Source organism: Carettochelys insculpta, chromosome 29 (assembly GCF_033958435.1).
Source record: "Carettochelys insculpta isolate YL-2023 chromosome 29, ASM3395843v1, whole genome shotgun sequence".
NCBI classification, from domain to species: domain Eukaryota; kingdom Metazoa; phylum Chordata; order Testudines; family Carettochelyidae; genus Carettochelys; species Carettochelys insculpta.
Window position 1 is genome coordinate 4663344 of NC_134165.1, and position 11514 is coordinate 4674857.

The 11514-nt window shown below is 52.7% G+C and overlaps 1 protein-coding gene across 2 annotated transcripts in view; it reads right to left on the reverse strand.

The window, feature by feature from the left end:
- Positions 1-10376, reverse strand: part of LOC142003214 (hepatic lectin-like) — a 25470-nt gene extending 15094 nt beyond the window's left edge. For both annotated transcript variants that reach the window (XM_074979961.1, XM_074979960.1), the window contains exons 1-4: positions 10277-10376; positions 9593-9683; positions 3349-3420; positions 2395-2540 (exon numbers count right to left, since the gene is read on the reverse strand). In XM_074979961.1, coding sequence (XP_074836062.1) covers positions 2395-2540; positions 3349-3420; positions 9593-9683; positions 10277-10342 — 375 coding nt within the window. In that variant the 5' untranslated portion in view covers positions 10343-10376. The remainder of the gene's footprint in view (positions 1-2394; positions 2541-3348; positions 3421-9592; positions 9684-10276) is intronic.
- Between the last annotated feature and the right edge of the window lie 1138 nt (positions 10377-11514).

Consider the following 11514-nt stretch of genomic DNA (forward strand, 5'->3'; position numbering starts at 1 on the left):
CCAGCATGCCCTTGGCCACTAGCAACAGGAAAAGGAGGGGAACAAATATTTTGGAATATTGTTTTTCACTTAGGCTGGGTCTACACGCGCCCCCTCCTTTCGAAAGGGGAATGTTAATGAGCAGGTTCAAAATATGCTAATGAGGCGCTGCAATGACTATGCAGCACCTCATTAGCATAATGGCGGCCGTGGCGATTCACAAGTGTGGCTTTTCGAATCGCACACCGCCTGTGGAGACGGGACCTTCCAAAAGGACCGCCCCCCAGTTTTCGAAAGCCCCTTCTTCCTATCTGCTGATCAGAAGAAGGGCTTTCAAAGACTGGGGGGGTCCTTTTGGAAAGTGCCGTCTCCACAGGCAGCGCGCAATTCGAAAAGCTGCACATTCGAATTGCCGCGGCCACCGTTATGCTAATGAGGCTCTGCATATTCATTGCAGTGCCTCATTAGCATATTTCGAACCTGCTCATTGACATGCCCCTTTCGAAAGGAAGGGGCACATGTAGACCCAGCCTTACAGTATTACAGCAAGATCCAAAAAGGTAATTTACATAAAACCTTTATTATGGTAAAAAAATGTAATATATTAAATAAAATTATTTTACCAACCCCTGTTTCCATTCAAATGTTTCATTAACCTCACTTAGACACACTCATTGCATGATTATTTTGAACTCCTTAAAAAACATTGCAGTCCACATTTACAAAAAAAAAACCCCGCACACCCCTCCACACAAACACACACAAATTCCTACATCCAGGCCTGCAACCACCCCCCCACCCCACACACAGTTCCTCAGCCCATCCATGTGTTCTCGGGGCTGCAGGTGCCAAAGAAGGTGGCCCGGAACCCAACTTGCCTCTCCCTGCAGGGTGGCGGGGATGGAGACTCCCCGGAGGAGGAGCAGAGTCTGTGATGGGCTCAGCCTAGAGGGGGAAAGGAGGCACCGAGCCTTGGGAGACGGATGTTATTGCGGGGGAGGGGTATTCGGCTGTGCAGTGGGACAGAGGGGGGTGGAGTGGGGGGGGCGGAAAGGCCAGAGAGAGGCCTGGGGGTCAGGATCTGAGCAGGTGAGGAAAAGGCACATCAAGGGAGGGCCTTTGGGGGAAGGGGCAGAACAAGGGTGAGACCTGGGGGGAGGGGCGGAACAGGGACAGGAGGAGACAGTGAGTGAGGGGCCTGAGGGGGAGGTGCATTGTGAGAGTGGCAGGTGGGGCCGGGGAGGAGTGGGGGCAGGGCAGAGGGGACAGAGAACCCACCCAGAAAAATTAAAGTCAGCCCCGTGTTCAGTCCAGCCCTGGCTCTCCTCTCCCGGCCAACGCCCCACTCCCCCCACCACCAGGCACCACGGGAATCCACCTCCGCCAGGAGCATTCGGGGGTCCTAGCCCCTGGGAGTCTGAAGCTGTGTCTACACGTGCACGCTACTTCGAAGTAGCGGCACTAACTTCGAAATAGCGCCCGTCACGGCTACACACGTCGGGCGCTATTTCGAAGTTAACTTCGACGTTAGGCGGCGAGACGTCGAAGTCGCTAACCTCATGAGGGGATCGGAATAGCGCCCTACTTCAACGTTCAATGTCGAAGTAGGGACCGTGTAGACGATCTGCGTCCCGCAACGTCGAAATTGTGGGGTCCTCCATGGCAGCCATCAGCTGGGGGGTTGAGAGACGCTCTCTCTCCAGCCCCTGCAGGGCTCTATGGTCACCGTGGGCAGCAGCCCTTAGCCCAGGGCTTCTGGCTGCTGCTGCTGCAGCGGGGGATTCATGCTGCATGCACAGGGTCTGCAACTCGTTGTCGGCTCTGTGGATCTTGTGCTGTTTAGTGCAAGTGTGTCTGGGAGGGGCCCTTTAAGGGAGCGGCTGGCTGTTGAGTCCACCCTGTGACCCTGTCTGCAGCTGTGTGTGGCACCCTTATTTCGATGTGTGCTACTGTGGCGTGTAGACGTTCCCTCGCAGCGCCTATTTCGATGTGGTGCTGCGCAACGTCGAAGTTGAACATCGACGTTGCCAGCCCTGGAGGACGTGTAGACGTTATTCATCGAAATAGCCTATTTCGATGTCGCCACATCGAAATAGGCTACTTCGATGTAGGCTTCACGTGTAGACGTAGCCTGACTGCCCTGCTGGGTAACCCCTGGCCCAGCCACTCTGTCTTCCCTTTCCTCCCCACACTTCCCCCGCTGGCTCCACCTTCCCTGTGCTGCTGCCCTGTGAACCTCCTGCCCCAGCCAGGCCAAATTCATTCCAGTGCAGTGGGGCCAGGGCTCACCCCTATCACCACCTGAATCCTACTTCAGCCCTGCCCGACTCTGTGCTCCCCAGCTGGCCCAAGCCTCATGCCAGGCTCTGTCCAGGACCTTTTCACCCCAGGGAGGGAGGGGCCCAGGACTCATACCTGCTCTCTTGGGTCACCGATCACCAACAGATCCGCATTCTGCACCAAGCAATTGTTTCTGGCCTTCTGCCAGGGCCAGGAACCCCAGGAGAAAAAGTAGCAGCTCCCTCGGTACTGCTCCCAGCCGAGATGGCACGAGGGCTCACCTGCCAGAGAGAACAGAACAGGGCTAGGGTGGGCTGGGGGAGGGGCTCCTACCCCTTTGGGGGCCGGCAGGCACGGCAGGAGCCCCAATTCAGGAATGCTTTTTGGTGAGTGGCAGAAATGTAACACTTTAAAGACTAACAAAAGGATTTATTTGGTGATGAGCTTTCGTGGGACAGACCCACTGCATCAGATCAATAGCATTCCAATACAGACTGACTTTTATGTAAGTACAGGGGACCAAAAAAAAAAAAAATTGCAATAGAAACTGACAAATCAAATAGGATTGAAGGAAGGGAGTGAGAGGTGGGGGGATGTTAATTGTCCTGTATGAGATAATTATGAGCATCAAAAGAAGGGAAGCAGTCCTTGTAATGCAGGAGGTAATGGATGTCTCTGTTCATACCACGTATTAATGTGTTGAATTTGAATAGGTACTCTAATTCACAAATCTCTCGCTCCAATCTGTTGTTAAATTCTTTGTGTTCCAGGACAGAATATTTCAGGTCTTTAACAGAATGGCCCGCTCCATTGAAGAGGTCACTAACCGGCTTACGTGTACTGAGTTTTGGTGAGTGGTCAGCTTTGAGCCTCCCCCAGACACACATGCCAATGAGGGGCGGATCCCCCCTCATGCCACCAACCAGCCGATCCCTCCACTCACATGAAATGTGGGACCAGTCCTTTCCCACGTGCCGACAAGGGGCCAGTCCCCCCACATGCTGATAAGGGGCCAATCCCTCTGCCCCAGCACCCTCACTGAGAATTTTATAGTGCCCCCCACCCAGATTTCCCCAGCCCCAGCCTTACCTGCTGTGCTCCCTGGGGTTTTGGGGCTGAGGGGGTTGCCTGGGTTGGTGTAGGGAGGGCCAGCCTGCAAAACTAAACAGGGCCCTGAAGTCAGTACCAGGGAGGCCCAGGTGAGGATTCCCCCATTGTTAGCATCCTCTCCTGGATCTCTGCAGCCCTACACTGGCAGGAAACGCTGCAGCAGCCCCATCCCTGCTGAGGGTCCATTCCCCTCCTGCCACACACACACTCTGTGTGGGTGCCGTCCTTGGGTGGGGGCGATGAAGGGAAGGAGGACTGGGACCAATCAGCAGGAGCCCAAAGAGCACCTCCCGCTATCCCCTTCTCCAAGCCAGGGGCAGGTCATAAGCCTCATTTTACAGATGGGAAAACTGAGGCAGGGTGCATTATTATGACTTGCCCAAGATCACTCAGCTAGAATAGAGCCCAAGTCCCTTATGCTTAATCCTGTACTTGCTCTACTAGTTCATTCTGTCTCAGATGGCACTCAGCCTTCACCAAAACATCACCGACTGTAGCAACCCTGAATAGTTATGTATGTTTTAATGGAAACTTTGTGTTACTATGTATCACCCAGTATCATCAATCTTTTTAATAGGCTACAAACATGTGTGTTACCCTTTAGATTTGTTATTTTATACTACCTTGTACCTTTGTATTATCCTTTATATGTGTTGTTATATTCATAAGACACTTTGTACCTAGCCATATGGTATCTAAGAGCTTGTAAACCTAGTTCTGGCTGTGTGAGGATGGGTGTGTGGGAGGTCCATCCGGAAGCGTGAATGTGGATGCCTAGAGAGTTAGGCTCTGGAGCCGGCCTGTCTGGACAACAGAGGCGTGCTGGCTGAAGAACAACGGGAACTGGATGCTGTAGCAATAACTCACCTGGAGAGGAAGATTAAATCCCCTGGAGTCACACAGAAAGCGGGGCAGTGGGAAAGGATCAAACCCATCTGCCGTTGACCGGTGACTCACAGGGCCTGGGGCAGCAGGACAGAACAAGGACTATGGACTAAAAGCGACAGAGTTATCCCCCGAGATAAGCGCATTCGACACGTGCGTCTGTCACATGAACATGATTGGAGAGGGACCCCCGGAAGCTCCAGCCCCAGGCAGCCCTGTCAAAGGGGAACAGAGCTGGTGCAGCCAGACATTTCCCCTCAGTGCCATCGCAGGAGGGGGGACGGGGGAGCCCCGTGTTAATGGGGATCCCCATGTTAAGAGGCTGCTGGCTGGCGGAGCTTGCTTTGCCAGCTGAGCCAGAAGCAGCCACCGCTGCAGAGGTGTAGGGGGAGATGATCCCCCCTCAAAGGGGAACACACGCCAGCTCTTCCCCTCAGTGCCATTGCCGGGGAGGGGGATCCTCCTTAACCAGGTCTACGGGCCCAGGTGTCTCCCCATCCCACCTTCCCCCCACTTCTTTCCTCTGTTAAAGGGCTTGTGAGCTGGTGGAGCACAATGCTCCACCAGCTCAGCCCCAGCAGCCACCGCCACCTGTCAACAGAGATGGCTGTCAGGTCCAGGAAACCCAGCATCAAAAGGGCTTGCAACTGGCTGTGGGGTGCAGCCTCCACAGCCAGCTCCTCCACCATGGAGACCTGTCAGCCAAAAAGGGCTTGCAGGTGGCCAGGGACAAAGCACCCCATGCAGTTCCAGCAGGGGAAAGCCTGCGGGTGGGGTGGGGACAGGGTGCCATCTCAGCCAACTCTTCTTTGTTTTGGAAAAAAAAAAATGAAGGAAAAGAAAAGCACCGCTTGTACCTTCCGTATTACATATCAGATGAAATCCACTGGGAAGAACCTTTTTCAAACAAAGCTTTATTCATTACGCTGTACTGTACTGGACAGTTTCACGAAAACATTCAGTGAATTTCTTTGGTGCACAAAACCACGCTGTGAACTTATTTCTAACTGTACCGTACTGGACAGTTTCGCCAAAAACATTCAGTGAACTTTTTTATTGCACACAACCATGCTGAGAACTTTTTAGAACTGTCTGTTCTTTATTATAAGAAACACAGGAAATACACATTTACTACAGCACAATGTAGAACAATCTTCAATCTACTTCATGCACTGGGGAATCCGGCTCTCCCATTGAAGTTGAGACCTCGGTTAACTGGGTTGAGCTACTAATGTCAACTTTTTGCCCGAAAAACTTGTCTAACGAAGACCTGCCCTGCCTCTCTCTGTAGCACTCAACGTTCCTTCCTCAGCCGGGCAACCTTACCACTTTTTTCACGATTGGGGTCACTTTCACCAAAGAAGGCCAGGTAATCATCTAAAAGTTTGAAGGCATCAGCCATGCCTTTTGTTGTGAGAATTGCAGGGGCGGAGAGCTCTCCATTGTCTTCCTTGGATTCTTCCTCCTCATGGTGCTCCTTATCCAGCTCAAGAAGATCCTTGTCGGAGAGATCCTCCATGCGGGAATCTAGCAGCTCAGCCACGTTTCCCTCATCAGCCTCCTGAAAGCCAACATTTTCAGCCAGTTCTACAATGTCCTGCCTTGTCCCGCTGATAACAAAGCCTTGTAACAGAGAGGTCACTGTGTTAGTCTGTAGTCCAACAAAACAGAGCAGCAGAAATGTAGCACTTTAAAGACTACTAAAATGATTTATTCAGTAGGAGTAGGCATCCTTCAGTCTGCATAGACTATGGATCGCGCCCTTTATAGTTTCAATTGAGGACTTCATTTACAGCGTCTATTGTGACTATGAAGACCCACACGAGAGTGACAGTCCTCGCTGCATCTCTTGCAGATGTGGTGGGTGTCTGGCAAGTCCTTATTGTGCTTTCTGTGCGCTCGCTTCTCCTCTGCTAGCTGTCTGATTATTCAATGATGAGCTTTTGTGGGACAGACCCACTTCATTAGGCCTGACCCACAAAAGCTCATCACTGAATAAATCATTTTGTTAGTCTTTAAAGTGCTACATTTTTCTAAAGCCTTGTGAGTCATTCATACCTGCAGGCCAGATATTTTTCCAGACTCCATTAAGACACTTCCGCTGAATATCATTCCAGGCCTCTCCGATGATATCTGTGGCCATCTTTATGTTGACAAGTGTAAGAGGGGGAGCCGAGTTAGTCTGTATCCTCAAAAACAACAAGGAGTCCTGTGGCAGTTCAGAAGCTGCAGCCGACAAGTGCTTGATGGAGGATGAACATTTTGGGTCCTGTTGGGGAACTCCTTTTTGCTTCCCTCCCAAGTCCCCAAAGGGTGCTGTCCTGCCGGCTGGGTAGACAGCTGCGGCTCATTAGGAGTCAGCCAGCAACAGGTTGCAATCAAGCACCTGCCACCTGTTAAGGCCTCCAGGCTTCCTACAAAAGGCTTTCCCCAGGCAGCAGGAGGGGAACAGCAGTGCCCAGAGAGAAGGAGGCTTGAGAGAAAGGTGGGGCAGGGCAGGGCAGGGCAGGGCAGGATGGCGCGGCGCGGCGCAGCGCGGCGCGGCGCTGAGTGACACAAGCCACAAGATACTGGAGGGAAGTGATGGGTGCAGAAGCCCAGGGAAAGATTGCTGCTGTTGGGCAGGGGCAAAAGCTTCCCCTGCCCCTGCAATCTCTTTCTTCCCTAGGGTCCCTGGGCTGGAGTCCCCACCACTCTTCCCCTGGAGGGGTACTCAACTTGGGCCAAACTGGGGCAGCTTGAGACTGGTAGAGAGGGTCCTACTCCACCTCCACATATGGCTGGCCTGTGATGAAAAAGGATTGGTAAAGGGAGACCCTTGCCTTTGGGAAGCCCCAGGGCAACAAAGGGGCCTCTTTGAGGCTCACAAGGAGCCATATGGAAGTGCAGAACCCCTAAGGCACAGATGAGGGGTCTGTCACACACCTTATAGACTAACAGATATTTTGGAGCATAACTTTTGTGGGCAAAGATGCGTATTGTCTGATAAGCATCTGACAAAGTGTGTCTTTGCCCTGGAAAGCTTCTGCTCCAAAACATCTGTTAGTCGACAAGGTGCCACAGGACTTCTTGTCATCTATATGTTAAATTTCTTCCAAAAGTCTTTGACACTGGCCTTGTCATTTGACTGTCCCAGTAATAGGCATTTGGCATGTCCTCTGTAGATAATAGCCTTTAAAATCTCTTATAACACCTTGATCCATGAGATGAGTCAACAACACTGTATTTGGTGGCAAGAACAGCACCTTAATGCTCTCACTGAGGTTGTCAAGGCTTGAGTAGCATCCTGGTGCATGAGCAAGAAGCACTAGAGTTTTGAAAGGCAGATTTTTGCCTGTTACCATAAGGCCGCAATTCTGAAAGCAGCACAGTGGAAAAACATTCATCAAACAATGACCCAGTAACCCGTCCTTTACAGTAAATGCTCCAATGCACAGAGAGGTGTCCCTTTGAATAACCCATAAGTGCTCTAGAGCTTTCAGAATGGTAAACAATAGTTTCAGCTTGAAGTCACCAGCTGTATTTGCCCCAAGCTGTAAATGCCCCAAGCATTTGCTGTGCTCCTTTACAGACTTGAACCCTGGGGGCGGGGGGGGCGGTTTCTCGTCAACTGACAAATGTTCAACTTGGCTGACGCTTGCAGAAAAGTCCAGTTTTGTACAGGTTAAAAACCTGCCTCAGATCATAGCCCCCCTCAATGGTGGCTTTTAAAATGGAAGGAAATTAGTCTGCAGCACTTTATCAGCCGCTCTTGCTTCAATGCTAACGTTTGGGGTTATGAAATCTAGGGTGTGCTTTAAATCTCTCGTATCATCCGGCACTTGCAGTAAATTCTCTGGCTTTGGAATGATCTTGTTTTAACAGTTCATAAATGCTGCAGGCCTTTGCTTGAATTACTTGGGTTGAAAGTGGCACATTCTCCTGATTTTTTGATGCTCAATCCACCTTGTCACAGACATTCTGTTTTCTCCGTGATCCCTGACCTAGTTACTGTTACACGGGCAGCTGAAAAACATGGAGCACTCTTGAAAGACTCCTTAATTTTCTCCGCATTGTCCCGAATTGCCCAGAGCATCGCTTCACTGGGCGCAGGTCCCCTCCAGTTCTGAGATGTGTCTACCTCCATCTCCAAATATCTGCTGTCTTTTCACCCATTCCGTAGCGCTTCACAACTTCCAGTTTTTCCTCCAAAGTTATGGATTTCCTTCTCTTTTTGGAGGCAGACGCAGGGGGAGGATCACTAGGTGAGTTGGATGCACTCATCTTTCACAGTCACTAGGTAAGGAAGGCTGAAATGAGAGCGTTGAGGTGATGCAGTCCACAAAGATGGCGAGTGCTGATTTTGTAAAAAAGAGGAGCTGGCTGGCCCCACCCTTTGCCCCTCCTCCTGGAAGCAAGGCTAGGACTGGCAGCAGGACAGCACCACAGAGACACCCCTCCCGCCCTGCCCCGCTTGTATCCATGGGGCTGGAGCTGCCAGCAGAGGCTGGGGCCAGCCAGCTCCCAGCCAGTAGCTGACAGACTCCTGCCCCCACCTAGGTTTCCAGGGGGTGGAGCTGGCTGTGGATGCGTTGCCCTGGCCTGCCGGGGTTCCTGGCCAGGGTGGCCACCTTTCTTGCCCCTTGACAGGTGGCAGCGGCTTTCTGGGGCTCAGCTGGTGGAGCTGAGCCAGCCAGCAGCCTTTTAACACAGGGATCCCTGTTAACAAGGGGATCCCCTGACCATTCGCAGACAGAGCTAGTGCCAGCTCTGCTCCCCCTCGACAGGGGGATCTCCACCCCCCACACACACACCTCGGCGACTGCCTCTGGCTCAGCCAATGGAGTTCTGCTCTGCCAGCCAGCAGTTTTTTATCATGGGGATCCCTGTTAACAAGAAGATTCCCCAGCACACCTCCCCCACCCAGTGACAGCGCTGAGGGGAAGACCTGGTGGCATGCCAGACCAGCTGCTACCCCCCCTTTCCAGGGGGATTGCCTCCCCCCCAGGGGATCTCCTGCTCCTGGTTGCAGCAGCGGCTGCTGGTGCTGAACTAGCAGTCCCACCCCCCTCAACTTGCACAAATTTTGAGTTGCACCTGGGTTTCCAGGAAAATATTATGCAAATTGAGGATCGTGTGTGTGTGTGTGTGTGTGTGTGTGTGTGTGTGTGTGTGTGTGTGTGTGTGTGTGTGTGTGTGGATATGCCTGTGAGTAAACTAATATATGCATATAATGTCATGAAGCTGTATTCTCTGTAAACGTGGCCTGCTCGCCTTATCCCTCTGAAAAGATCCCCCTGTGCTTCTTATAAGCATAACACAACTGGGGTAGAGACCCCAGGTCACAGTGGATACTCACAGAAGAGGAGGACCAAGGTTGTCAGGAGAAGTTTGATGGCTATGATCACCAGGGTGAGGACTGTCAGCTGCCGGCTGGTGAGAGGAGGCATCTGGAAAGAAATCTCTGGTAACCCTGTCCTGGCCACAACACCCCACTCCCCAGCACTGAGTGGGGCCCACTTTGGATCAGCCTGGCCTGGAATTAAAGGGGTGGGGCTCTGTGTGTTCCATCTTTAGCTAAAAGGGTTTTTCTCCCTACTGTGTCTCAGGCATCTGAGTTAAACTGACACCCCCAGAAATAGGCCACGCTCTGCTCCCAATAACAGCGGTGAAAATCTACTGTGTATTTTCACTTGTGCAAATGGAAGCAGTTGCTGGATCAAAGCATTTGCGAAGATTTGCTGAAAAATAATCCCATTCCCTGCCAGGCAGCAAGGTTTCCACTGAGCAAGGTATGTAACACCACCAGTCCTGCCGGCTCCCCTAGCTCCTCTGGAGCTTCCAGGGATGGCTGAGCGGCTGAGATCCCCACTTCTGATCTGCTTGTGGAAAGAGGAAAACAAACTAACTCCATTTTGAGCTTTCTCCAAGCACCATGAGCAAGCAAAAAGGGAAGGAAACCTGACCACTTCCTGACCCCCCTCTTCTCCTCTCCCCTGAAGCAGGGTCCTCACCAGCCAGCAAAGGAGCTGGCATGTCTCACCGTGGGGTCCCCTGGGCTCTGCTGAGGTTCTCCAGCCAGGTTCAGCATCTGCTCTGGGCCCCTCATCTCTCAGCAGCGCAGGCGTCTTCCTCTCTGGGGCTCAGGTGCAGCAACTGGGTGGGTGCCTCGTGTGCTCTGCTGTTAGCTCCCACTGGGGGTCCTTCTGCACAAGCAGATAGTTTTATGCCACGCTTGTGACTTAGGTGCGCCTGTGGTGCAGGCTGCTTGGCAGTGTCAGGGCACCGCCCCTTGCCAGGCTGTGTTGACCCCATGTGAGTCAGAGCAGCAAAGAGGGAACAGCCCTTCTGGCCCATCGTCCCAGAGCAGGACTGTTCTCCTCAAGGAAGTTTGAAAGTTCATGTAACCTGGAGGGGGAGGGAAATGTTGGGGTCAGGGTTGGACCCCTGGACTGGACATAGTGATGCACAGACCTCAGGGGCTAAGGACCTGAATTAGCAATCAGCACAACCCGGGAAAGCCACAGCCAGGCAAAGGGGGCAGGTGCCCAGGGCCTGGATATGCAGGGCCCAGGGCTGCTGGACAGCATTGCTGCTGCTGTGGGAGTGGCCAGAACCCCAGGCCCTTTAAATCACAGCTGGAGGCCAGCCCTGCACTCGCCAGGCCGAGCCGAGGGCTGGCTGGGTGGGGGCACGGTGTGATCCAGGCAGTGGCAGGGAGGGCTGTACGCCACAGCCCCACCCCTTGTGCCTGAGCCTCTGTCCCTTCTGGAAGTCCAGAGCCACCACCCCCACCTTGCCTGGCCACGGTCATGTCACTTCATTGCTTTATTTACTAGCAGACTCTATTATCATATTTAAACTCTGTGTGTGTGTGTGTGTGCGCGCGCGCGCACGTGAGATTCTCACAGTACCAGGCCTGAGCGCTCATCCCTACTGCATCCGCTACAGCCAGCTAATTACTCAGTAAGAGCACCCTGGTTAGTTAATAGCCATGGCAGCAAGGCCTGAAGCAGCTCTCCCCCAGCAGCTAGCGAAGGGCTGTGGGGAAAGGCCTCAGGCCCAGAGCATATTTACACGGACGCATCTGCCCTGCCTGGGCATCCAGCAGCCAGAGCTGTGCTGGCCCAGCGACCCGTTTGGGCTGGCGCTGGATTCCACGGTAACGTACAAGGGACTGAGCTGTTGTTACCCCGCGGCCACGTCTACACTTGGCCAAAATTGCGAAATTGGAGAATACTAATGAGGCACTGAAATGCATATTCAGCACCTCATTAGCAT